General features: G+C 42.2%; 1 protein-coding gene across 1 annotated transcript in view; it reads left to right on the top strand.

Moving 5' to 3' along the window:
• Positions 1 to 27,500, top strand: part of LOC143277524 (nephrin-like) — a 135,298-nt gene that overhangs the window by 96,456 nt on the left and 11,342 nt on the right. The window contains exons 11-19 of the mRNA XM_076582393.1: positions 2,952 to 3,254; positions 5,932 to 6,216; positions 10,387 to 10,668; positions 12,524 to 12,642; positions 15,133 to 15,319; positions 16,251 to 16,439; positions 18,517 to 18,615; positions 22,511 to 22,672; positions 25,735 to 25,898. Coding sequence (XP_076438508.1) covers positions 2,952 to 3,254; positions 5,932 to 6,216; positions 10,387 to 10,668; positions 12,524 to 12,642; positions 15,133 to 15,319; positions 16,251 to 16,439; positions 18,517 to 18,615; positions 22,511 to 22,672; positions 25,735 to 25,898 — 1,790 coding nt within the window. The remainder of the gene's footprint in view (positions 1 to 2,951; positions 3,255 to 5,931; positions 6,217 to 10,386; positions 10,669 to 12,523; positions 12,643 to 15,132; positions 15,320 to 16,250; positions 16,440 to 18,516; positions 18,616 to 22,510; positions 22,673 to 25,734; positions 25,899 to 27,500) is intronic.

Raw genomic sequence — 27,500 nt, 5'->3', positions numbered from 1 at the left:
CTTCTGTTGTCTCGAAGATGTATGTCAGTTTAGTCACATCCTTCTGTTGTTTTGGAAGACATTTGTCAGTTTCGTCATATCCTTCTGTTGTTTTGAAGACATTTGTCAGTTCAGTCATATCCTTCTGTTGTTTTGAAAAACATTTGTCAGTTCAGTCATATCCCTCCGTTGTTTTGGAAGACATTTGTCAGTTCAGTCATATCCCTCCGTTGTTTTGGAAGACATTTGTCAGTTCAGTCATATCCCTCCGTTGTTTTGAAAAGACATTTGTCAGTTCAGTCATATCCCTCCGTTGTTTTGGAAGACATTTGTCAGTTCAGTCATATCCTTCTGTTGTTTTGGAAGACATTTGTCAGTTCAGTCATATCCCTCTGTTGTTTTGGAAGACATTTGTCAGTTCAGTCATATCCCTCTGTTGTTTTGAAAGACATTTGTCAGTTCAGTCATATCCCTCCGTTATTTTGAAAGACATTTGTCAGTTCAGTCATATCCTTCTGTTGTTTTGAAAGATGTATGTCAGTTTAGTCACATCTTTCTGTTGTTTTGGAAGACATTTGTCAGTTTAGTCATATCCTTCTGTTGTTTTGGAAGACATTTGTCAGTTTCGTCATGTCCTGTTGTTTTGGAAGACATTTGTCAGTGTAGTCATATCCCTCTGTTGATTTGAAAGACATTTTAAGTTCAGTCATATCCTTCTGTTGTTTTGGAAGACATTTGTCAGTTTAGTCAAACCCTTCTGTTGTTTTTGAAGACGTTTGTCTTACTCATATCCTTCTGTTGTTTTGGAAGACATTTGTCAGTTTAGTCATGTCCCTCTGTTGTCTTGAAGACATACATCAGTTTAGTCATATACTTCTGTTGTTTTGGAAGACTTTTGTCAGTTTCGTCGTATCCGTCTGTTGTTTTGGAAGACATTTGTCAGTTCAGTCATATCCCTCCGTTGTTTTGGAAGACATTTGTCAGGTCAGTCATATCCTTCTGTTGTTTTGGAAGACATTTGTCAGTTCAGTCATATCCCTCCGTTGTTTTGGAAAAGACATTTGTCAGTTCAGTCATATCCCTCCGTTGTTTTGAAAGACATTTGTCAGTTCAGTCATATCCCTCCGTTATTTTGAAAGACATTTGTCAGTTCAGTCATATCCTTCTGTTGTTTTGAAAGATGTTTGTCAGTTTCGTCATATCCTTCTGTTGTTTTGGAAGACATTTGTCAGTGAAGTCATATACTTCTGTTGTTTTGGAAGACATTTGTCAGTTTCGTCATGTCCTTCTGTTGTTTTGGAAGACATTTGTCAGTTTCGTCATATCCTTCTGTTGATTTGAAAGACATTTGTCAGTGTAGTCATATTCCTCTGTTGTCTTGAAGACGTATGTCAGTTTAGTCACATCTTTCTGTTGTTTTGGAAGACATTTGTCAGTGTAGTCATATCCTTCTGTTGTCTCGAAGATGTATGTCAGTTTAGTCACATCTTTCTGTTGTTTTGGAAGACATTTGTCAGTTTCGTCATGTCCTTCTGTTGTTTTGGAAGACATTTGTCAGTTTCGTCATATCCTTCTGTTGTTTTGGAAGACTTTTGTCAGTTTCGTCGTATCCGTCTGTTGTTTTGGAATAATCGTATTTGTCAGTGAAGTCATATACTTCTGTTGTTTTGGAAGACGTTTGTCAGTTAAGTCATATCCTTCTGTTGTTTTGGAATAATTGTATATGTCAGTTTAGTCATATCCTTCTGTTGTTTTGGAAGACGTTTGTCAGTTAAGTCATATCCCTCTGTTGTTTTGGAAGACGTTTGTCAGTTAAGTCATATCCTTCTGTTGTTTTGGAATAATTGTATTTGTCAGTTTAGTCATATCCTTCTGTTGTTTTGGAAGAAATTTGTCAGTTTCGTCGTATCCTTCTGTTATTTTAGAAGACGTTTGTCAGTTTAGTCATATCCCTCTGTTGTTTTGGAAGACATATGTCAGTTTAATCGTCATCCTTCTCTTGTTTTGGAAGACGTATGTCAAACTTATGGAAGACATTTGTCAGTTTCGTCATATCCTTCTCTTGTTTTGGAAGACATATGTCAAACTTATGAAAGACATTTGTCAGTTTCGTCATATCCTTCTCTTGTTTTGGAAGACATATGTCAAACTTATGGAAGACATTTGTCAATTTAGCCATATCCTTCTCTTGTTCTGGAAGACATGTCAAACTTATGGAAGACATTTGTCAGTTTCGTCATATCCTTCTCTTGTTCTTTGTTTTTCACTTTCACCGTGTTGTGTAAGCTGACAGGGGCTTGTTACTTTTTGTTTGTTGGTTGGTTGGTTTTGAAAGGTATTTGTCAGTATATTCTTCTTATTCTTCTTCTTCTTCTTTGTTCGTGGGCTGCAACTTCCATATTCACACGAGTGGGCTTTTTACGTGTATGATCTTTTTTTTTTACCCCGCCATGTAGGTAGCCATACTCCGTTTTCGGGGGGTGTGCATGCTGGTGGAACCCTCAGATTGAAAGTCCAACGACGGGCGCAATAGCCGAGTGGTTAAAGCATTGGACTTTCAATCTGAGGGTCCCGGGTTCGAATCTCGGTAACGTGGAGCTTTTTCTGATCTCCCATGTAAACGCATGTGCAGACCTGCTCGTACCTGAACCGCCTTAGTGTGTATAAGCAAACAGAAGACCAAATACGCACGTTAAAGATCCCATAATCCATGTGAGCATTTGGTGGGTTATGGAGACAAGAACATACCCTGCATGCACAACCCTGAAAATGGAGTATGGCTGCCTACATGGCAGGGTTAAAAAAAACAAACAAACCAAAAAAAAACAGTCATACACGTAAAAGCCCACTCGTGTACATCCGAGTAAACGGTGGGAGTTGCAGCCCACGAACGCAAAAAAAAAAAAAAAAAAAAAAAAGAGAGAGAGAGAGAGAGTCCAACGCTTTATTTAAACAACTCGGGCTGTTTTCAGTCCCGCCCACATCAGTGACCATCAAGTCGTCGACGGATCAGCCCCGAGCGGGTCAGGGCATGAACCTCACCTGCGTCAGCTCCTCCAGCAACCCGGCCGCCGAGATCCTGTGGGTCAAGGGAGACAAGCGCATCCAGGGAGTGAACCGGGGGGTTGTGGATGCGGAGCACGGGGGGAAGAACACGACGAACGTGCTCCACTTCATCCCCACGTCGTCAGACCACAACGCTGTGTACGGCTGCCGGGCCACCAACACTCTGCTGGGGGTGTCCGTGAATGATGCCGTCACTCTGACTGTGCTGTGTAAGTCTGTGTGTGAATGATGCCGTCACTCTGACTGTGTTGTGTAAGTCTGTGTGTGAATGACGCCGTCACTCTGACTGTGTTGTGTAAGTCTGTGTGTGTGAATGACGCCGTCACTCTGACTGTGCTGTGTAAGTCTGTGTGTGAATGATGTCGTCACTCTGACTGTGTTGTGTAAGTCTGTGTGTGAATGATGCCGTCACTCTGACTGTGTTGTGTAAGTCTGTGTGTGAATGATGCCGTCACTCTGACTGTGCTGTGTAAGTCTGTGTGTGAATGATGCCGTCACTCTGACTGTGCTGTGTAAGTCTGTGTGTGAATGATGCCGTCACTCTGACTGTGTTGTGTAAGTCTGTGTGTGAATGATGCCGTCACTCTGACTGTGCTGTGTAAGTGTGTGTGTGAATGATGCCATCACTCTGACTGTGTTGTGTAAGTCTGTGTGTGAATGATGCCGTCACTCTGACTGTGTTGTGTAAGTCTGTGTGTGAATGATGCCGTCACTCTGACTGTGTTGTGTAAGTCTGTGTGTGAATGACGCCGTCACTCTGACTGTGTTGTGTAAGTCTGTGTGTGAATGATGCCGTCACTCTGACTGTGTTGTGTAAGTCTGTGTGTGAATGATGCCGTCACTCTGACTGTGTTGTGTAAGTCTGTGTGTGAATGATGCCGTCACTCTGACTGTGTTGTGTAAGTCTGTGTGTGAATGATGTCGTCATTCTGACTGTGTTGTGTAAGTGTGTGTGTGAATGATGTCGTCACTCTGACTGTGTTGTGTAAGTCTGTGTGTGAATGATGCCGTCACTCTGACTGTGTTGTGTAAGTCTGTGTGTGAATGATGCTGTCACTCTGACTGTGTTGTGTAAGTCTGTGTGTGAATGATGCCGTCACTCTGACTGTGTTGTGTAAGTCTGTGTGTGAATGATGCCGTCACTCTGACTGTGTTGTGTAAGTCTGTGTGTGAATGATGCCGTCACTCTGACTGTGTTGTGTAAGTCCGTGTGTGAATGATGTCGTCACTCTGTGTTGTGTAAGTCTGTGTGTGAATGATGCCGTCACTATGACTGTGTTGTGTAAGTCTGTGTGTGAATGATGCCGTCACTCTGACTGTGTTGTGTAAGTCTGTGTGTGAGTGATGCCGTCACTCTGACTGTGCTGTGTAAGTCTGTGTGTGAATGATGTCGTCACTCTGACTGTGCTGTGTAAGTCTGTGTGTGAATGACGCCGTCACTCTGACTGTGTTGTGTAAGTCTGTGTGTGAATGATGCCGTCACTCTGACTGTGCTGTGTAAGTCTGTGTGTGAATGATGCCGTCACTCTGACTGTGCTGTGTAAGTCTGTGTGTGAATGATGCCGTCACTCTGACTGTGTTGTGTAAGTCTGTGTGTGAATGATGCCGTCACTCTGACTGTGTTGTGTAAGTCAGTGTGTGAATGATGTCGTCACTCTGACTGTGTTGTGTAAGTCTGTGTGTGAATGATGCCGTCACTCTGACTGTGTTGTGTAAGTCTGTGTGTGAATGATGCCGTCACTCTGACTGTGTTGTGTAAGTCTATGAATGGAATGATTACTATTTACCGATTGAAACAATGCGAGAAAATGTCTATCAATAGCGCCATCACTGTCACTCACACTGTCTTGTGTAAGTCTATAAAAATGAAGATCCCTGTTTACCGACTGAATGTTACACTGACAGTTTTTGTGTAAGACTATGAATTGAATCATCACTGTTTACAGATTAAACGTCACTCTGACTTTTTTTTTTCTCTCTCTCTTTTTTGGGGGGTGGGTGGGTGTGGTTGGTGGGGGTGAGGGGGTTAAACTGCTCAGGGTCTCTGTCACTGTGTCATCTCTCTGCTTTGTGTAAGTCCGTTGGCATCATCATCATCGTCGTCGTCATCGTCATCATGTTTGTTGGCATAATTATTAGTATTATCATCATCATCATCATCATCATCATCATCATCATCATCATCATGTGTGTTGGTTTATTAGTATTATCATCATCATCAATATCATCATCATGTTTGTTGGCATATTAGTATTATTATCATCATCATCAATATCATCATCATCATGATGTTTGTTGGCATATTAGTATTATCATCATCAATATCATCATCATCATCATGTTTGTTGGCATATTAGTATTATCATCATCAATATCATCATCATCATCATGTTTGTTGGCATATTAGTATTATCATCATCATCAATATCATCATCATCATCATGTTTGTTGGCATATTAGTATTATCATCATCATCAATATCATCATCATCATCATGTTTGTTGGCATATTAGTATTATCATCATCTTCAATATCATCATCATCATCATGTTTGTTGGCATATTAGTATTATCATCATCTTCAAAATCATCATCACCATCTTGTTTGTTGGCATATTAGTATTATTGCTATTATCACCATCATCATAATCATCACCATCACCCACCACCACCCCTTCCCTCCGGGTGTCTTCTGTCTCTTGATTAAACCACCGTTCATCATCATCATCATCATCAACGTCATAAAGTCACACATCTGGACCCCCTCCCCCCAACCCCCCCCACCCAGGGTGGCTTCTGTTTCTTAATTAAACCACCAACGCCGCCGCCTCGCTTTATTTATTATTTTTTTATTTATTTTTTGTTTTTGTTTTTTTTTCCGCTCCAGTTCCCCCGGAATTCATCAACCACGTGCCCCGCACGATCGAGATGACCGCCGGCGACGACCGCTCGTTCAACCTGTCGGCCTACGCCAACCCGGCCGACGTAACGTATACGCTGCTGCGCGAGGGGATGCGTCTGTCGCTACCCTTCGACCTGCCCCGCTTCCAGCTGAGCGGCAAAGGCATCCTGAGCATCTCCAACGTCAGCAAAACTGACCGGGGGAACTTCTCTCTGCGGGCGGTGAACAACCAAGGGTCGGCCGTCTTCAACTTCTCCGTCAACGTCACTTGTGAGTTTTTGTCGTGGGGGTGGTGTGCATGTGGGAATGGAGGGAGGGAGGGAGGGAGAGGGGTGGTGGTGGTCTTGTCGTAACGCGGTTTTTTTAGTTTGTTTGTGTTTTGTTGTTGTTATTGCACCAGGAAGCAACGAGAAAATATGTGGGGGAAAAACGGGATCGAACCACACACACATACCGGAATTCAACCCCGACCCCCCTCCCCCAATCTCTCCCCCCCCCCCCCACCCCCACAACACAACCCCCCCCCTCCCTTCCCCAATACCCTCGACCCCTTCTTTCCATACCACCAGACCTTGAGTGGTGGTCCAGGACGCTAGTCGTTTGGATGAGATTGATAAAACTGAGGTCCTGTGTGTATGTAGCCTGTACCTAGCAGAATACGGTTAACTCATTCAGTACGGCCAGCCCTCTCTTCTCCTCTACACAGACCCCTCGGATGTCCAGTGGGTGTCTGAATGACCCAACCTTTAGCTTCTGTCGTCAGAATTGTGGTATTCTTTGTCAACATTCACCTCTTCAGTATAAGAGCCTTCCGCTTGCAATATTTTGATGGTGGTAATTGGGGTGAAACACTGTTAACGTCGTCTCTTTCGCCGTTCGTATGGAGAGAGTTAAAGAACTCTCAGCAATAAGAGAATTGTCCATGTCAATATTTTGTTGTGGAATTCTCTCTTTGTGTGTGTGTGTATGTGTGGGGCGAGGGGGGGTGAGGGTGAAGCCAATCTGAATGACACAGGGAAACGAATGATGAGCTTCTAAATATATTTCTGTTTAATAATTACGATGTAATAATTAATTGCAATGTTTTTAAAAGCGAATATGTGAAATGCTTTTATTTGAGAACATATGTTTATTACTCTTGTTTATTCAAGTAATCCGCGTGGGTGGGGTGGGGGGTGGGGGGGGTGGGGGGGGGGGGGGGGGGGGGGGGGTGCAGGTGTGTGCTGATTATCTGGTTGTGGTTTTCCACAATTCATCTTTATTCTTATCTTATCTGTCTACTATAATCAATGTGCAGTATAGTAGGCTATGTTTATAATTATATTCAAATAATGTTTCTTAATTCTTTCTGTTTTTACATTAAGAATACTAGTTATTACCTGCAGTGTGTGGATGTATGTATGAAACGATGTATGTGATATTTTTTACATTTGTATCTTCGTAATATTCGTAAAAGCTGTTGTTGACTTTTACAGTTATGGTCCCCATGTTGTTTACTTGTCTGTGTTGTGATAATGCACCTGACCAAATTTCTCCAGTTGGAGATAATAAAGTTATTCTTATCTTCTTATCTTATCTTATCTTCCTGAAGGCAGCTCTCAGTCAGCTTTACCCAGGTAGGAAACCAGTTGTGAAAATGACCCCGTGTTTGTAAAGCGCTTAAAGTTCGCTCCCTAACCAAGGATTGGTGCAGTATAAACTTTACCCAGGTCAATCAGTCGATCAGTCAAGTGGTGACCGTAATGGATTTGGTTGAGAGGGAGAGAGAGATGATGAAATCCTCATAGCATATCCGATATTAAACCCTGTAGGCCTGATAATACCTTTTGCCCGCTTGAGGTGGGGAAGAGAAAGAGAGTCCTCACATTTAAATAAGCATTGTTCCAACATTGAGTGCGCAGTGCTTGTCAGTTCATAAGTCAAGAAATGTCTAGATGAGTTTTGTGTTTAGAATTCTGTAAATGAATGTCAAGATTTTTTTTTCTTTTTCTTTTTTTAATGAAAGTATTCATTGTTCCTGCAGAAACAACATCCTGCTGCTGATGAGACAGCAGTGCTATCTCTTAAACATTAAAAGAACAAAACAAAACAAATTTTATATATATATAGATATAGATATGTATGTATGTATGTATGATATATATATATATATATATATATATATATATATATATATATATATATATATATATATATATATTCTGTTTGTTACATGTTACAATCTAACAACCATTTGTGGTCGTTACCCATCTTTACTGTACCTACCAACCATACCCACCTATTCCCTACCCTACCCATCTCTACCCTACCTACCCTCCCCATCTCTACCTTCCCCACCCTACCCATCTCTACCCTCCCCATCTCTACCATACCTACCCTCCCCATCACTACCCTACCTACCCTCCCATCTCTACCCTACCTACCCTACCCATCTCTACCATACCTACCCTCCCCATCACTACCCTACCTACCCTCCCATCTCTACCCTCCCCACCCTACCCATCTCTACCATACCTACCCTCCCCATCACTACCCTACCTACCCTCCCATCTCTACCCTACCTACCCTCCCCACCCTACCCATCTCTACCCTACCTACCCTCCCCATCTCTACCTTCCCCACCCTACCCATCTCTACCCTCCCCACCCTACCCATCTCTACCCTACCTACCCTCCCCATCTCTACCTTCCCCACCCTACCCATCTCTACCCTCCCCACCCTACCCATCTCTACCCTACCTACCCTACCTATCTCTACCTTCCCCACCCAACCCATCTCTACCTTCCCCACCCTACCCATCTCTACCCTACCTACCCTACCCATCTCTACCCTACCCACCCTCCCCATCTCTACCCTCCCCACCCTCCCCATCTCTACCCTACCTACCCTCCCCATCTCTACCCTCCCCACCCTACCCATCTCTACCTTCCCCACCCTCCCCATCTCTACCCTACCTACCCTCCCATCTCTACCTTCCCCACCCTACCCATCTCTACCTTCCCCACCCTCCCCATCTCTACCCTACCTACCCTCCCATCTCTACCTTCCCCACCCTACCCATCTCTACCCTACCTACCCTCCCCATCTCTACCTTCCCCACCCTCCCCATCTCTACCCTACCTACCCTCCCATCTCTACCTTCCCCACCCTACCCATCTCTACCCTCCCCACCCTACCCATCTCTACCTTCCCCACCCTCCCCATCTCTACCCTACCTACCCTCCCCATCTCTACCCTACCTACCCTCCCCATCTCTACCCTACCCACCCTACCCATCTCTACCTTCCCCACCCTACCCATCTCTACCCTCCCCACCCTACCCATCTCTACCTTCCCCACCCTCCCCATCTCTACCCTACCTACCCTCCCCATCTCTACCCTACCTACCCTACCCATCTCTACCCTACCTACCCTACCCATCTCTACCTTCCCCACCCTCCCCATCTCTACCCTACCCACCCTTACATCTCTACCTTCCCCACCCTACCCATCTCTACCTTCCCCACCCTCCCCATCTCTACCCTACCTACCCTCCCATCTCTACCTTCCCCACCCTACCCATCTCTACCCTACCCACCCTCCCCATCTCTACCCTACCTACCCTCCCATCTCTACCTTCCCCACCCTACCCATCTCTACCCTACCTACCCTCCCCATCTCTACCCTACCTACCCTCCCCATCTCTACCTTCCCCACCCTCCCCATCTCTACCCTACCTACCCTCCCCATCTCTACCTACCCTCCCCATCTCTACCTTCCCCACCCTCCCCATCTCTACCCTACCTACCCTCCCCATCTCTACCCTACCTACCCTCCCCATCTCTACCCTCCCCATCTCTACCCTACCTGCCCTCCCCATCTCTACCCTACCTGCCCTCCCCATCTCTACCCTACCTGCCCTCCCCACTTTACACATATCTACCCTACCTACCCTCCCCATCTCTACCCTCCCCATCTCTACCCTACCTACCCTCCCCATCTCTACCCTCCCCATCTCTACCCTACCTGCCCTCCCCATCTCTACCCTACCTGCCCTCCCCATCTCTACCCTACCTGCCCTCCCCACTTTACACATATCTACCCTACCTACCCTCCCCATCTCTACCCTACCTGCCCTCCCCACTTTACACATATCTACCCTACCTACCCTCCCCATCTCTACCCTACCTGCCCTCCCCACTTTACACATATCTACCCTACCTACCCTCCCCATCTCTACCCTACCCACCTCTTCCCTACCTACCCTACCCACACTCCCCATATCTACCCTACCTATCCTCTCTACCCTACCCACCTCTTCCCTACCTATCCTCCCGACCCTACCCATCTCTACCCTCCCCACCCTTCCCTTCCTTACCCTCCCCTACCCTCCCCTACCATATGACATGTTTTTGTTATTCTTCTCTCTTTTTTTCTCTCCCTCCCCCCAACGTGTGGCAGATGCCACCAGCATTGTGGACATCACCTTACGAGTCTCTGAAGACGAAGGGGGCACAGCTTTCTTCGAGTGCGTGGTGGATGCGAACCCTGTCATAGCGGACATGATTCGCTGGATTCGAACCGGCTACAACATGAACCTGAAGACCAAGCAGCGTGTGGACGGGACCAAGTCCTACCTGACGGTCTACGAGTTGGCCCGCGAGGACACAGGCTCGTTCACCTGCGTCGCGGACAACGGCGTTGGCCAGCCTGCATCAAAGGATGCCCAGCTGATTGTGAAATGTGCGTCGTGGGGAAGCGTAGTTGGTTTGGTTTTGTCTGTGTGTGGTGTGTGGTGTGTGTGTGTGTTATGTCTGTCTGTCTGTGCCGGTCTTTCTGTTTGTGTCGGTCTGTATTTTGTCTGTCAGTGTTAGTTCTTTTCTGTCTTTGTCTTAGGTTGGGTTTTTTTCGTGTGTTTTTTTTTTTCTTTTCTGTCTTTGTCTCTCTGTCTGTCTGTGTTTGTCTTAGTTTCTTTTTTTTTTTCCCCTGTCTTTGTCTGTCTGTCTTTGTCTGTCTGTGTTAGTTTTCCTGTCCTTGTCTGTCTGTCTGTGCTGGTCTTTGTCTTAGGTGTTTTTGTTTTTTTTCCTGTCTTTGACTATCTGTCTGTCTGTCTTTGTCTGTCTGTCTTTGTCTTAGATTTTTTTTTTCTGCCCTTGTCTGTCTGCCTGTCTGTGTTTGTCTGTCTGTGTTAGGTTGTTTTCTTTTTTTCTTCTTGTCTTTGTCTTCCTGTCTATCTGAGTAGTTAGTCCGTGTTTGTGTCAGTGCTTGTTTGTCTGTCTCTGACTTCCTGTCTGTCTGTGTTTTATCTGGACTGTGTTTGTCTGTCTGTCTTTGTGTCTGCCTTTCTGTCTGTTTTTGTCTGTCTGTGAGTGTGTCTGTCTGTCCGTGTTTGTCTATCTGTCTCTGTTTGTCTGTGCTTGTCAGTCTGTCTTTGTTTATGTCTGTGTTAAATCTATCTGTGTTTGTCTGTCTGTCTGTCTGTCTGTGTTGGTCTGTCCTTCTGTGTATTTGTCTGTCAAGGTCTGACTAAGCGCGTTGCGTTACGCTGCTGGTCAGGCATCTTGCTTAGCAGATGTGGTGTAGCGTATATGGATTTGTCCGAATGCAGTGACGCCTCCTTGAGATACTGATACTGTATTTATCTTGTTTTTTTTCTGTCTGAATTTCTCTTGTCGCTTACTCAAGATATCTGATGGCCACCAGTGAAAGAAATATCAACACAAAAAACCCATAACACACGCACGCACGCACTTACACACAACACAGCACAACGCACACACACACGTACACACATTACCTGAAGAACAGCATGACTGTTGTTTCAATATTACAAGTCTTATCTTACCTGTAGATAGGTGTAAGTATAACTTTTCTGTCGAATAACTTTTATATCGTACCATTCAACCAGTGTGCATTCTTTAGTTTAACGTCTTTTCACTAACAGTGATATTAGACGAGAATAGGGAAGAATCGAGGAAAGGAACAGAAATTACTGTATATGCATACGAGTATGAGAATGTGTGTGTATGTGTGCATGCGTGTGCGTGTGTTAGATACTGAAAATATTTGGTTAGAATTAGATAAATAGATAAATGAATAATCATAACTTCTTCTTCTGCGTTCGTGGGCTGCAACTCCCACGTTCACTCGCATGTACACAAGTGGGCTTTTACGTGCATGACCGTTTTTACCCCGCCATGTAGGCAGCCATACTCCGCTTTCGGGGGTGTGCATGCTGGGTATGTTCTTGTTTCCATAACCCACCGAACGCTGACATGGATTACAGGATCTTTAACGTGCGCATTTGATCTTCTGCATGCATTTACACACGAAGGGGGTTCAGGCACTAGCAGGTCTGCACATATGTTGACCTGGGAGATCGTAAAAATCCCCACCCTTTACCCACCAGGCGCCGTCACCGTGATTCGAACCCGGGGCGCTCAGATTGAAAGTCCAACGCTTTAACCACTCGGCTATTGCGCCCGTCGAATAAACATAACAATATATAGCATCTCTGTAGTGAAAAGCCAACAACACCAGTGTGCCGTGGTGTGAAATAACATGTCCATCATCGGTGCTCCTGCATCACCTGTTGCAGATGCCCCGGTAATCAACAAATCTCCAGAAAACATGAAAGCCGCCAGCGAGAAAGGTCAGAATGCGACCTTGACCTGTAAGGCGGAAGGAGCCCCAGATATCACTTTCAAGTGGTACAAGGTCAGAGTGAGGATTTTTTTTTTTTTTTTTTTTTTTTTTTTTTTTTTTAAAGAATTTTGTTGAACTTTTTTGTTTTTCTTTCTTTTTTGTGTTTTTCTTTTGTATGTTTCTTTTGTGCTTTTTTTTTCTTTCTTTTTTCATGAGAAATTTGTATTTGTATTTCTTTTTATCACAACAGATTTCTCTGTGTGAAATTCGGGCTGCTTTCCATTTTTTGTGTGTGTTTTTTCCTGCATGCAGTTTTATTTGTTTTCCACAATCGAAGTGGATTTTTCTACAGAATTTTGCCAGGAACGACCCTTTTGTTGCCGTGGGTTCTTTTACGTGCGCTAAGTGCATGCTGCACACAAGACCTCGGTTTATCATCTCATCCGAATGACTAGCGTCTAGACCACCACTCAAGGTCTAGTGGAGGGGGAGAAAATATTGGAGGCTGAGCCGTGATTCGAACCAGCGCACTCAGATTCTCTAACTTCCTAGGCGGACGCATTACCTCTAGGCCATCACTCCTCATCAGAGATCAGAGGACCCATGTTGAAGCTGTATTCTATGAAGTGAAAACAGGTCAAATGTTTTTATTTCATTTCTTTCTTTCTCTTTGTTTTGTTGTTGTTGTTGTTGTTGTTGTTTTTCATTGTGTTGTTGGTTTGTTGTTTTTATGCCTAAATATGCAGTAAAGTTGCAATTCTTTTCTTAAAGTGATAAAGATGCTTTCAGTTTGTTTCTCCTGAGATTTGCTACAGCTTCATTCTTTTATGTACAAATGAATCAAGGTGGCGTTTCTTCTTTTTTTTTCTGTCTTTCTTTCGGTTTTTGGGTTTGTTTGTTTTTTGTTTGTTTGTTTGGTTGGGTTTTTTTTTGTTTTTTGTTGTTGGGTTTTTTTTGTTTGGTTTTTTTGTTTGTTTTTTTTTTTTGGTGTGTGGGGGAGGGGGAGGTTCCACCCTCTTTTGTCTTTTTGTCCTTTTTTTGTTTTGTTTTTGTTTGTTTGTCCAAGTAAAAATATAGGCAAAAAAAAAAAAAAATATATATATATATATATTGTTTCAGTAGATTGATACCGACTTTTTGATTATTTGTTTATTATTATTATTATTATTTCTTTTCCTTTTTCTTTCTTTTTTTTTTTTTTTTTTTTTTTTATTAAGACACAAAAAAAGATAATCTAACAAAACACTGTTCCACAAGTACAGCAACTACCACCACCCTCCCCCCCCCCTCCCTCCCCCGCCACACACACACACACATAACCTACCCCATTTATCCCACCATAACCATTACCAGCAATGCCATCTCAAAATAACAAAAACAGCAAATGTTGTCTTGTATATGTATGCCATATAGTAGTAATAGTAGTAGTAGCAGTAGTAGTAGTATGAATATCAAACACAGGACTCCATTCCTTAATATCATCACCATCATCATCATCATCGTCATCATTATCATCATTAGTATTAATGGTGGTGGTGTTGTTCCTTTTTTTTTTCTTCTTTTTTTCTTCTTTTTTTCTTATTATCATTGTTATTATTCTTTATTATCAGTATCATCACTCATGATTATTACGACCAATATCAAACCCAGTGCGGGCATTCCTTAATGTCATCATCATCATCATCATCATCATCATCATTATTATCATTATGATTGTTCTTCTAATTACCATTATTATTATTATTATTATTATTATTATTCATTCTTTATTGTTATCACCACTAACGATTATTACGACCAATATCGAACCCAGGATGGCATTCCTTGATATCATCATTATCATTATCATCATCATCATAGTAGTAGTAGTAATAGTAGTATTGTTGTTGTTGTTCTTCTTCTTCTGATTACTATTATTGTTATTTATTCTTTATCATTATCGCCACTGATAATTATCGTGCCAATATCAACCTTCATTGTTTATTATCATACCCTCTGATTATCACTACGACCAATATCAACCTTCATTCTTCAGTATTACCACTACTAATGATTATTATGACCAATATCAACCTACATTGTTCTTTATTACCACCACTAATGATTATTACGGCCAATATCAACCTTCATTGTTTATCATTATCACACTAACGATTATTGTGACCAATATCATCTTACGTTGTTTGTTATTATCAGCACTGATGATTATTACAACCCATATCAGCTTTAAATTCAAATTCAAATTCAAATCAAAATTCAAAATACTAATCTTTTCTGCTTCAACCGAAACAGAAATTTTTCTTTCAGTTCACGCAATATGCCTGTAAGCAAATATCAAAGAGAAAAACGAATAACTGACGCACCCTTCACTGACCACCATGCACACATCAGTTATCATGTAAAAAAGAAAAACATTTGGGTAAGATAGTATTACATTATAAGACAGAGTGAAACAACTGTGTGTTGTGCGTGTGTGTGTGTGTGTGCATGCGTCGCTGTGTGTGTGTGTGTGTGTGTGTGTGACCACTGATGATTATCACGACCAATATCATCAACCCCCAGGATGGCATTCCGTTGGACACGAGCAACCGGAAGAAATACCAGGAGCGACTCGACAAGACCAACCTGGTGCACTACATCAGCGAGCTCAACGTCACCAGGGTGGCCAGGAGGGACTACGGCAACTACAACTGCACCGCCACCAACACCAAGGGCTCTGACAGCTTCCAGATCGCCCTGCACGGAACAAGTACATTGTGTCTTCTTCTTAATAAAAAAATGAAGCCTAATTATATGCAAACTGCATTTACTGTTATATTTATATTTTTTGTATTCTCTAAACTTGGCACTTTGATCTGATATTCTGACCCAACAACAAGAGCAGTCATTATTATCATTTTTTGTTCAAACAGGAACTTCTTTTGCTAAGCATGGAAGTTTTATTTATTTTGTAAACGTTTTGGTGCAGATAGTAAAAAAGGGAAATTACTCTGTAATTAATGTTAGGGGACTTAATTTGCTTTAAACTGATCTTTCTCATCTTAAACATTACATTTTGAAATTATACTCAATACATAAAAAGCTTGGATTTTTTTTTTTTTTTTTTTTTTGAAGTGTATCACAAGTGAGTCTTGAAGGCCTTGCCTCTCTTGTTTTCTTTTTTTCTTTCTATGTTGTTGTTGTTGCTGTTGAAAGAATTAAGTGACACAGTAATAATAATAATAATAATAATAATGGTATTTATATAGCGCTGGATCTTGTGCAGAGACAAATCAAAGCGCTTTCGCACCAGTCATTCACACGCATGCATAACTCTAAAACTGTAGAAACTAAAGACAAGGAAGGGCAGGCAAGGGAGGCTATTTTGGGAAGAGGTTGGTTTTAAGGCCAGACTTGAAAGAGCTGAGTGTGGAGACTTGACGAAGCGAAAAAGGAAGTTCATTCCAATCGCAAGGTCCAGAAACAGAGAAAGAACGGCGGCCAACAGTCGAGTGTTTGAATCTGGGTATGCGTAAACAGAGTGGATCTGAAGCCGATCGTAGTGAGCGAGATGGAGTGTAGAGGTGAGGGCAGCCGCAGAGATAGGAAGGGACAGTTTTGTGAATGCATCTATAACATAGAGTGCTGATCTTGTACTTTATTCGGTGTGAGACACAGTCACCATTACCTGTGTACGACAGGCAAACCAGACCCCCCCTACGACCTGCAGCTGGTCAACGCCTCGCACAACAGCATCACGATTCGCTGGAAGCCGGGCTTCAATGGCGGTCTGGAGCAGTCATTCCGTGTGCGCTACAAGCCCACCGAGGCCAGAGGCTACATCTACGTGGACATGTCAACTCCTGAGTCAACCATGTTCACCATCACTGGTAGGGGGGAGAGAGATGGGTCGTGGGTGGGGTGTGGGTGAGTGGGTGGGTGTCTTGAGTGGGTTTGTGTGTGGGGGGTGAGGGGGGGGTGGAGTGGGGGGGGGGGTCGGTTGTGGGTGGGAGTGGGTTGATGTCTGTGTGGGTGTTGGTGTGGATAGGGCGTGGATGTCTGTGTGGGTGGGTATGGGTGCATGTATGTGGATGTGTGTGTTTATTCAAACCTTTTTTTTTTTTTTTTTTTCAGGCGAGAACGTTGGCCTTACGAAAACTTGTTTCTGGTTAGATTGTAAATGGCCTTTATAATAAAGCCTTTAAGAAACTCATGAGAATGGCCATTTGAAAACCTTATATGGACAAAAAGATTGGCCTTGTGAAAACCATTTTCATACTGGCCTTTATTCAAACTACATTCTGGCTGAAAGGTTGGCCTTTATTCAACTTTTTTCAGGCTAAAACATTGGGCTTTATTCAACCTTTTTTCAGGCTAAAACGTTGGCCTTTATTCAAACCTTTTTTTTTTTTTAGGCAGAAAGATTGGCCTTGCAAAAACATTTTCCAGGTTAAAACGGTGGCCTTGATTCAACTTTTTTTTTTTTTTTTTTTCATTTTTCAGGCTGAAGTCTGGACCTTTTTTTTTTTTTTTTTTTTTTTTTTTTTTTTTGCCAGATTGAAAGGTTCACCTTTGTTCAAACCTTTTTATCAGGCTCCAAGGTTCGACTTCTGATCAAGCTTTTTTAATGCTTAAAATGTTAGCCAGCAAATGTCTGCCAAGAGCAGAGTTCTTGATAGAACCAGCCACCATGGCGAAATGGTTAGCGTTGCGGACTGATGGCTGCGAGAACGCGGGATCGAACCCAAGCAGAGGTGGGTTTTTCAACCCGCGGCTGGCTTCTACTCCTATGCAGAGTTGAGAGCGCAATAGCCGAGTGGTTAAAGTGTTGGACTGTCAATCTGAGGGTCCCGGGTTCGAATCACGGTGACGGCGCCTGGTGGGTAAAGAGTGGAGATTTTTAAGATCTCCCAAGTCAACATATGTGCAGACCTGCTAGTGCCTGAACCCCCTTCGTGTGTATATGCAAGCAGAAGATCAAATACGCATGTTAAAGATCCTGTAATCCATGTCAGCGTTCGGTGGGTTATGGAAACAAGAATATACCCAGCATGCACACCCCCGAAAACGGAGTATGGCTGCCTACATGGCGGGGTAAAAACGGTCATACTCATAAAAAGCCAACTCGTGTGCATACGAGTGAACGCAGAAGAAGAAGAAGAGTGTGCTATGGGCTTAAATGGGAAAACTGGGACCACACAGTCGAGTATCATTCTCAGGGATGCATCTTTGGGTGTGTTGGTCTAATTTCCTGACCAACACTGTAGATGTCTATCTTTCAGGCCTGGTTGACACCGGGATATCATTACGATAGGAAACGTAGAGTACAGCCTTGTCACGTAGTCCCAAACCTAAATGGACCTTTATAGCAGCATAGTCATCATCTTTATCATTGTCATCCTCCTCCCTCTTCATCATCAATGTGTTATAAAAAAAAAATAATAATTAAAAAAAAACAAAAAAACACTAAGCCCCAAATTATGTTGCCTTTCATGCCCTCCTCTCATGTTGACCTCAGTACAATACCCCTTCACTTCCATGCTTGGGGTGAGTCTTGTCAAGGTCTTCAGTGTCAGCAGATTCATGGAGGACTGCCGTTGGAGTGACGTGGTGGTGGTCTCCACTCTGGGGGAGACACTCACTCTGTCTGGCTCCGTGACTAAGCCATTAGAATCGTTAGCAGGGGTCTTAGTAGGTGGTGTCCTAAGTATGTTAAATTGGAACAGGCACTACTGAACACCACCAAAGTGACTCAGCAGCAGTGCAGGGTCTCCTCTGGTGTGTGGCCTCCTGATGACCTCCTGTGGACTGCCGGTACTGGGACTGCGACAGACGAACCCGGGTGTGGCTGTGTATAGGTGACTCGGGATGAGCAGCATGGGAGTAATGCCACTGAAACGGTGCAGGTGATGGGGCAGCAAAAAAAAAAAAGGGGGGTGTTCTTCATTGGATGATGTTCTTGTGCAGGACTCAAGCTGGGTACAGAGTATGAGCTGACAGTGCTGGCCTTCAACAGTCTGGGAGAGAGTGATTTCCAGGCCCAGGGCATTGTTGCCAAAACATCAAGTGAGTGAGAATCTGATGGTTTGTTGATGACGTGTGAGAATCTGATGGTTTGCTGATGACGTGTGAGCATCTGATGGTTTGCTGATGACGTGTGAGCATCTGATGGTTTGTTGATGACGTGTGAGCATCTGATGGTTTGCTGATGACGTGTGAGCATCTGATGGTTTGCTGATGACGTGTGAGCATCTGATATTTTGTTGATGATGTGTGAGCATCTGATGGTTTGTTGATGACATGTGAACATCTGATGGTTTGCTGATGACATGTGAGCATCTGATGGTTTGCTGATGACGTGTGAGCATCTGATGGTTTGCTGGTGGTTTGGCGATAATGTGTGAGCATCTGATGTTTTGTTGATGACGTGTGAGAATCTGATGGTTTGTTGATGATGTGTGAGCATCTGATGGTTTGCTGATGACGTGTGAGCATCTGATAGTTTGGTGGTGGTTTGGTGATAATGTGTGAGCATCTGATGGTTCGGTGATGACGTGTGAGCATCTGATGGTTTGGTGATGACGTGTGAGCATCTGATGGTTTGTTGGTGGTTTGGTGATGACGTGTGAGCATCTGATGGTTTGGTGATGACGTGTGAGCATCTGATGGTTTGCTGGTGGTTTGGCGATAATGTGTGAGCATCTGATGGTTTGCTGGTGGTTTGGTGATGACGTGTGAGCATCTGATGGTTTGCTGGTGGTTTGGTGATGACATGTGAGCATCTGATGGTTTGGTGGTGGTTTGGCGATAATGTGGGAGCATCTGATGGTTTGGTGGTGGTTTGGTGATGACGTGTGAGCATCTGATGGTTTGGTGATGACGTGTGAGCATCTGATGGTTTGTTGGTGGTTTGGTGATGACATGTGAGCATCTGATGGTTTGGTGATGACGTGTGAGCATCTGATGGTTTGGTGGTGGTTTGGTGATAATGTGTGAGCATCTGATGGTTTGGTGATAATATGTGAGCATCTGATGTTTTGTTAATGACATGTGAGCATCTGATGGTTTGTTAATGACATGTGAGCATCTTATGGTTTGTTGATAGTATGCTGATGATGTATGAACATATGATTATTTGTTCATTTGTTGACGGATTGTTGATAACGTGTGAGCATCTGAGGTTCGAAGTTTGACATGTGAGCATCTGATGGTTTGTTGACCGTGAATATCTGTTGTCTTGTTGGTGACGTTTGAGCATCTGATGGTTTGTTAATGCTGACTGTGGAAAGGGGGTTTGGGATTGGGATTTGACAGTGAAAAACAGTTGTTTTTTGTTTTGTTTTTTTTGTTGTTGTTTTTAATGTATAATGTTAATTCTAGCTGCACAGATTTCATGATGCTGATCATAGTGTTAGTGTGTGTATGTGTGTGTGCGTGAAGGAACATTGGTTTAGAGATGTTGTTTCAAGCGAAGATGAGCATAAGCTTCACACTGGGTGGGGGGGTGGATGACTTGCTAGTAAGTCCAGTCCCGGGCTCTGAAGCGCCTGGCACTGTGGAAGGGGTGTTGCTGGTGTTGACCATGTATGTATTGGTTGATTACGGGACTTCTCCTTTTATTCACAGGTAGACAAGAGTATGTTGTTTGTTTTGTTTGGTTGGTTGGTTGGGGGGTTTTTTGGTGTGTGTGTGTGTGTGTGCATGTTGTTTTTTTTTTGTTTTTTTTTGTTTTTTTTTAATCACTTGACGTAACATATTATCAAATGTTTTTGTGTGTGGGTGGGTGGTGGGGGGTTGTTTGTTTTTTTTCAAACAATTAATCTAACATGTGTGCACATGCGAGTTTTTTTTCCCTGTTAGTCTAACATATAGACAGGTTGTTTCCTGCCATGTGCTTTACACCAGCGATTGACACAAGCTTATACTATAGCTGGGCCAATAGCACAGTGAGAGCTGTATGACCAAGAGTTTCTCCACTGCGATGGCAATTCATTTTCAGCTTAGTCTTCTGTGAAGGACTATGACTGTCAACCTATGAGACGAGACAGCAATGGCTCATAGTGCTGCAGCCTTAACTGGGAGGCTATAGTTGGGTCTTTGGGTACCGTCCCCAACGCCAGCTGTCCTACAACCCTCTTGGCCAAGAGAGTGGGGATGTCACCTGGGCAAGACACTCTCCACTAACATCAAATTCTAGACCAGATAGTCGGGACAGCAGTTACCTCTTCTGCTGTTCTGGTGGTCATAGTTTGACATGATGATCACGCTTCCAGACTTCAAGGCTCTTAACTGGCTTCAAGTTGAAGAATTTGGTACACACAAGCGGCATCAAAATAACATTGAATCATCAGCCGCTCCGCATCTAAAAATGACAAGAAAACACAAAGATATCAATAATGACAAAACTAGACACCAACAGAACACAAATGACAACAATCATAAACATTATTGTAGGAGAAATAAACGGACACAGTGAAACAAATAAGAATCTCTCTTTAACTCTTTCAGTGCCATAGGCGACTTTAGTTGACCAGATGGTGCACAGCAATTGTCAGTTTTATTCAACATTGACGGGTCATGTTAAAAAAAATTAAAAAATTAAAAGAGCAATTTTCACATTGTAACAAAGCTTCACAGCTGCAGCCAGTTTCCCACCAATGAAACAATGACTAACCTTTTGCTCACTGACTGAGTGAACGAGTTCATCGTGTACTTCTGACACAAACCAAAGCCTTTGACTAAGAGCATCTTATCTAAAGTATTTGGACCAAAGCCTTTGACTAAGAGCATCTTATCTCAAGTATTTGGACCAAAGCCTTTGACTAAGAGCATCTTATCTCAAGTATTTGGACCAAAGCCTTTGACTAAGAGCATCTTATCTCAAGTATTTGGACCAAAGCCTTTGACTAAGAGCATCTTATCTAAAGTATTTGGACCAAAGCCTTTGACTAAGAGCATCTTATCTCAAGTATTTGGACCAAAGCCTTTGACTAAGAGCATCTTATCTAAAGTATTTGGACCAAAGCCTTTGACTAAGAGCATCTTATCTAAAGTATTTGGACCAAAGCCTTTGACTAGAGCATCTTATCTCAAGTATTTGGACCAAAGCCTTGACTAAGAGCATCTCATCTAAAGTATTTGGACCAAAAACTTTCACTAAGAGCATCTTATCTCAAGTATTTGGACCAAAGCCTTTGACTAAGAGCATCTTATCTCAAGTATTTGGACCAAAGCCTCTAAGAGCATCTTATCTCAAGTATTTGGACCAAAGCCTTTGACTAAGAGCATCTTATCTCAAGTATTTGGACCAAAGCCTTTGACTAAGAGCATCTTATCTCAAGTATTTGGACCAAAGCCTTTGACTAAGAGCATCTCATCTAAAGTATTTGGACCAAAACCTTTGACTAAGAACATCTTATCTAAAGTATTTGGACCAAAGCCTTTGACTAAGAGCATCTTATCTCAAGTATTTGGCGCTGGGGAGGGTGTGGGTGTGTGTGTGGGGGGGGGTGTTTCTCACACAGAAACTTGGTGGTGAAGGAGTTAATGATTTACAGAGACAGAGGTGTAGCTGTGTTTCCCCCATCATTTGAATTAACACTTAACTCACTCAGTACGGCCAGTCCTCTCTTCTCCTCTACACAGACCCCTCTGATGTCCAGTGGGTGTCTGAATGACCCAACCTTTAGCTTCCGTCGTCAGAATTGTGGTATTCTTTGTCAACATTCACCTCTTCAGTATAAGAGCCTTCCGCTTGCAATATTTTGATGATGGTAATTGGGCTGAAACGCTGTTAACGTCGTCTCTTTCGCCGTTCATATGGAGAGAGTTAAGCAGGTGGTGTGGTCCCTCCCCCCACCCTCCCATTCTCCCCCCCTCCTCCCTTTCAAATGATATTTAACATGTGCAAACCGCACTAATGCTTCATGCATGCGGAATGAAGAGGGGTGGATTTTTACAGGTGTGATTCCTCCGTCAGATATCTCCACCTCGGAACTGCCGGGGTCCGATGAAGTACCTGTCATCATCATCCTCGTCGTCTGCATCGTCGGCGTCTTCCTTCTGACGCTCAACGTGGGGCTCATTCTTTTCTTTGTTCGTCGGCGAAGGAAGCGATTAGAAAGTGAGTCTGGTTGTGATTTGTATCCGGTAGTCGTGTGTGTTAGAGAGACTGATTGTGTGTGTAGGTTTGTGTGTGGGTATTGGGTAGTCGTGTGTGTTAGAGAGACTGATTGTGTGTGTAGGTTTGTGTGTGGGTGTTGGGTAGTCGTGTGTGTTAGAGAGACTGATTGTGTGTGTAGGTTTGTGTGTGGGTGTTGGGAGGAGGCGGGTCGGGTGGGGAGGAGGTGGATGTGTTTGGGTGTGGATGGGTGTTTGTGCGTGTGTGTGTGTGTGTGTGTGTGTGCATGCACGTATGTGTGTTTGTGTGTGTGTGTGTATGTGCATCCATTTTCAGTGTTTTGTGTATCAAGGTGAATGAGAGTTTACACACACAGTGTTCCTGCAAGATGAAAAATCAGCACATGTGTTTGTGTATAATTACTCACTTGATGGCTCACACACGCACGCATGTGCACATGCGCGCACGTGCAAGCACACACACACACACACACACACATGTGCAAGCGTACACACACACACACACACACACACACACAATTCTTCCTATAACTGTGTAAGACATTGTCTTACTTAACATGTATACTCACATATCTTTAGTGCTTCCCCCCCTAAAAGGGGGGGGAGGGTTGGGGGTGGGGGGGGGGGGACAGGAAAAAACACAGACCAAAAAAAGAAGAAAGAAAAAAAAAAGCATCATAATAAACTTAACTGATCCTTAGATCCAGCAAAAGAGCAGAACAACAACAATTTTCTATAACAAAAAAGAGAGAGAGAGAAAAAAGATAATTAACAATGCAAGTGATTGGACTGGTAAGGCAGAAAATTAGCTAAAAAAAATCGATGACATGATTTTTTTTAAAGATGAAATAAAGAGAGTGATAGAAAAGAGCAAATTTCAGGCACAGAATTTCCAGAAGTTTGGGTTACTATTTACAACCAAAACAGTGCTGGGTATTCACATGGATTACAGAGTTAGGGGGAGGGGGGGGGGGGTAGAGGAGGGGGATGAAGGTGGGGGATTTGAAGGAGATTTCTATCTGTGTTTGTTTTTTGTTTTGTTTTTTTTAACCTCTTGAGTGCCACAGGGTGGAAATTGCTGCCCCCTTCCAGTTTGCAGAAATAAACAGATTGATAAATAAATGAATAAAAAGCGACCCAAGAAAGTTGCGTCAGGGTAGGAATTAACCTGTCGCAGAATCATTATATTCATATGAAATCGTCATAATTGAACAATGTGTTCACTTTCCTTTCAGAAAAGTAAAGGTTTTGTAGTTTCTTTCAGGAGATTGCATGATATATATATATATATATATATAGAGAGAGAGAGAGAGAGAGAGAGAGAGAGAGTGATGGTGAGAGAGAAAGAGAGAGAGAGATGTATATATTTGGAGAGAGAGTTTTCTTCTTTTTTTTTTTTCTTTTTTTTCTTTTCTTTTCTTTTTTCTTAAATTACTACTCCACATTACTACTCCCCATGACATGACTAAAAATCCTGTTGCAAATAGTTGTCACTGAGCATAAAACAAGCTTGACAGTGTTACTGAAAAATAAATAAATAAATAAATAAATAAAATTTAAAAACTCATGCGTGTACAAATGGCAGTGACATACCAGTGATATCAACACAGAAAGGATGAAACAGAAGAGTAAAAAAACTGCTGTTGAAGTGTGTACAGATGGTGACAGCACCAACAGTAGCACCAACACTGAAAGCGTTAAAAAACAACAACAACAACAACAACAACAAACCTGCTGTTTTTGTGTTCAGATGGCAGCAACACCACCAGTAACACTGAAATGGTTAAACAACAACAACAACAACAACAACAAAAAACCTGCTGATTTTGTGTTCAGATGGCAGCAACACCACCAGTAACACTGAAATGGTTAAACAACAACAACAACAACAAAAAACCTGCTGATTTTGTGTTCAGATGGCAGCAACACGTAACACTGAAATGGTTAAACAACAACAAAAGACAACTGCTGTAAGAACGTGCTCAGATGGTGTATAGATGATGGCAGCATCCCACCCAGTCACACCAACAGGGTGAAGAGAAAAAAAGAAAAAAAAGACTGCAGTTGAAATGTGTTCAGATGGCAGTGACACACCTAGTAACACCAACACTGAAAGGGTTAAAAAAAAAAAAAATTAAAAAATTTTTAAAAAAACCTGCCGTTGAAATGTGTTCAGGTAGCAGTGACACACCTAGTAACACCAACACTGAAAGGGTTAAAAAAAAATTTAATAAAAAACCTGCCGTTGAAATGTGTTCAGATGGCAGGGGCACACCTAGTAACACCAACACTGAAAGGGTTAAAAAAAAAAATTAAATAAAAAACCTGCCGTTGAAATGTGTTCAGATGGCAGGGGCACACCTAGTAACACCAACACTGAAAGGGTTAAAAAAAAAAAATTTTAAACAAAAAAAACAACTGCCATTGAAATGTGTTCAGGTAGCAGTGACACACCTAGTAACACCAACACTGAAAGGGTTAAAAAAAAATATATATATATAAATTAAAAAAACCTGCCGTTGAAATGTGTTCAGGTGGCAGTGACACACCTAGTAACACCAACACTGAAAGGGTTTAAAAAAACAAAACCAAAAAAACAAAAAAAAACAAAAAAAAACTGCCGTTGAAATGTGTTCAGTTGGCAGTGACACACCTTGTAACACCAACATTGAAAGGTTGGTTTGTTTGGGGTTTTTTGTTTGTTTTTTTGTTGTTGTTTTTTTTTAAAGAAGGAAAAAAAAAAAGAATTGGCTATTGATATGTGTTCAAACGGCAGCAACAAAAGTCACACCAATACTGAAGGGGTTCCACAGAACCCCTTCCCCCACCCCCACCCCCACCCCTCCCACCCTTATATATATACATAAACCTGCTATTGAAATGTGTTCAGATTTCAGCGACACAACCAGTCACAACAACACTGAAAAGTTTTTAAAAAACAATAATAATAATAATAAAAAGAAAACACACACACACACGTATATATATATATATATATATATATATATATATATATATATAAACCTGCTGTTGATACGTGTTCAGATGGCAGCGACACAACCAGTCACACAAACACCTTTGAGCTGTATGGACCCACCAAGGCAGAGACTGCACTGTACCCAGTGGCAGCTTCCGATGACACTCGGAGTTATGGGACCTACGACAAGAGCATGGATGACTTCTCTGACGAATACAACCGTGACTTCGAGGTAAGTTTGTTCGTCGGAAGACGGGCGCCATAGCCGAATGGTTAAAGCGTTGGACTTTCAGTCTGAGCGTCCCAAGTTCTAGTCTTGGTAACGGTGCCTGGTGGGTAAAGGGAGGAGATTTTTCCGATCTCCCAGGTCAACACATGTGCAGATATGCTTAGCGCCAGAACCCCCTTCAAGTGAATTTGTCAGCAGAAGATCAAAAACGCACGTTAAAGATCTAGTAATCCATATCAGCGTTTGGTGTGTTATGGAAAAAAAAAAACCATACCTAGCATGCACACCCCCAAAAACGGAGTATGGCTGCCTATATATTTATAATTCAAAAAAATGTATATTAATCTTTTTTCAAAATCTGTAAATTTATTTATCTTATTTATTTACTTATCTGCTTATTTGTTTACTTATTCATAAATTCATTTATCTATAATCTGTGTTTTCTAACACGCAGTCGGAGTATGGCAATCGTCTGTCACTGCAAAATTAATGAATGTATGCATTTAGTTAGTTAATTAGTTAATAATTTCTATTTCTTTTCTTGTAGATTTCTTTTTTCTTCTTCTTTTTTTTTTCTTTTCTTTTGGCTTGAGTATGCCAGTCATCTTTTATGGATGTTTGTATGGATGGATGTTTGTATGAATGTTTGGATGGATGTATGGATGTTTGTATGAATATTTGTATGGATGTTTGGATGGATGTATGGATGTTTGTATGAATGTTTGTATGGATGTTTGGATGGATGTATGGATGTTTGTATGAATGTTTGTATGGATGGATGTATGAACGTTTGTATGGATGGATGTTTGTATGACTGTTTGTATGGATGGATGGATGTTTGTATGGATGGATGGATGTTAGTATGAATGTTTGGATGGATGAATGTTTGTATGGATGAATGGATGTTTGTATGTATGTTTGTATGGATGGATGGAAGCTAGCATGAATGTTTGTATGGATGGATGGATGTTGGTATGAATGTTTGGATGGATGGATGTTTGTATGACTGTTTGTATGGATGAATGGATGTTTGTATGAATGTTTGGATGGATGGATGGATGTTTGTATGACTGTTTGTATGGATGGATATTTGTATGACTGTTTGTATGGATGTTTGTATGACTGTTTGTATGGATGGATGGATGTTTGTATGACTGTTTGTATGGATGGATGTTAGTATGAATGTTTGTATGGATGGCCTATGGATGGATGTTTGTGTGACTGTTTGTATGGATGAATGGATGTTTGTATGAATGTTTGGATGGATGGATGGATGTTTGTATGGATGGATGGATGTTTGTATAACTTTTTGTATGGATGGATGGATGTTTGTATGGATGAATGGATGTTTGTATGAATGTTTGTATGGATGGATGGATGTTAGTATGAATGTTTGGATGGATGGATGGATGTTAGTATGAATGTTTGTATGGATGTATGTATGCATTTGTTCATTTATTTATTCATTCAATCATTCAGTCAGTCATTTAGTCATTCATTTATTTTTATGTATGCATGTATGTATGCATTTGTTCAGTCAGTCAGTCATTTATTTATTATTTCATTCTTTTTACATACAGCCAGAATGTGTCAGTATTGTCCTTA

The sequence above is a fragment of the Babylonia areolata genome, chromosome 34 (genome assembly GCF_041734735.1).
Source record: "Babylonia areolata isolate BAREFJ2019XMU chromosome 34, ASM4173473v1, whole genome shotgun sequence".
NCBI classification, from domain to species: Eukaryota; Metazoa; Mollusca; class Gastropoda; order Neogastropoda; family Buccinidae; genus Babylonia; species Babylonia areolata.
Note: the sequence above shows the minus strand (reverse complement) of the source record. Positions and strands in the feature narration are given on the sequence as shown.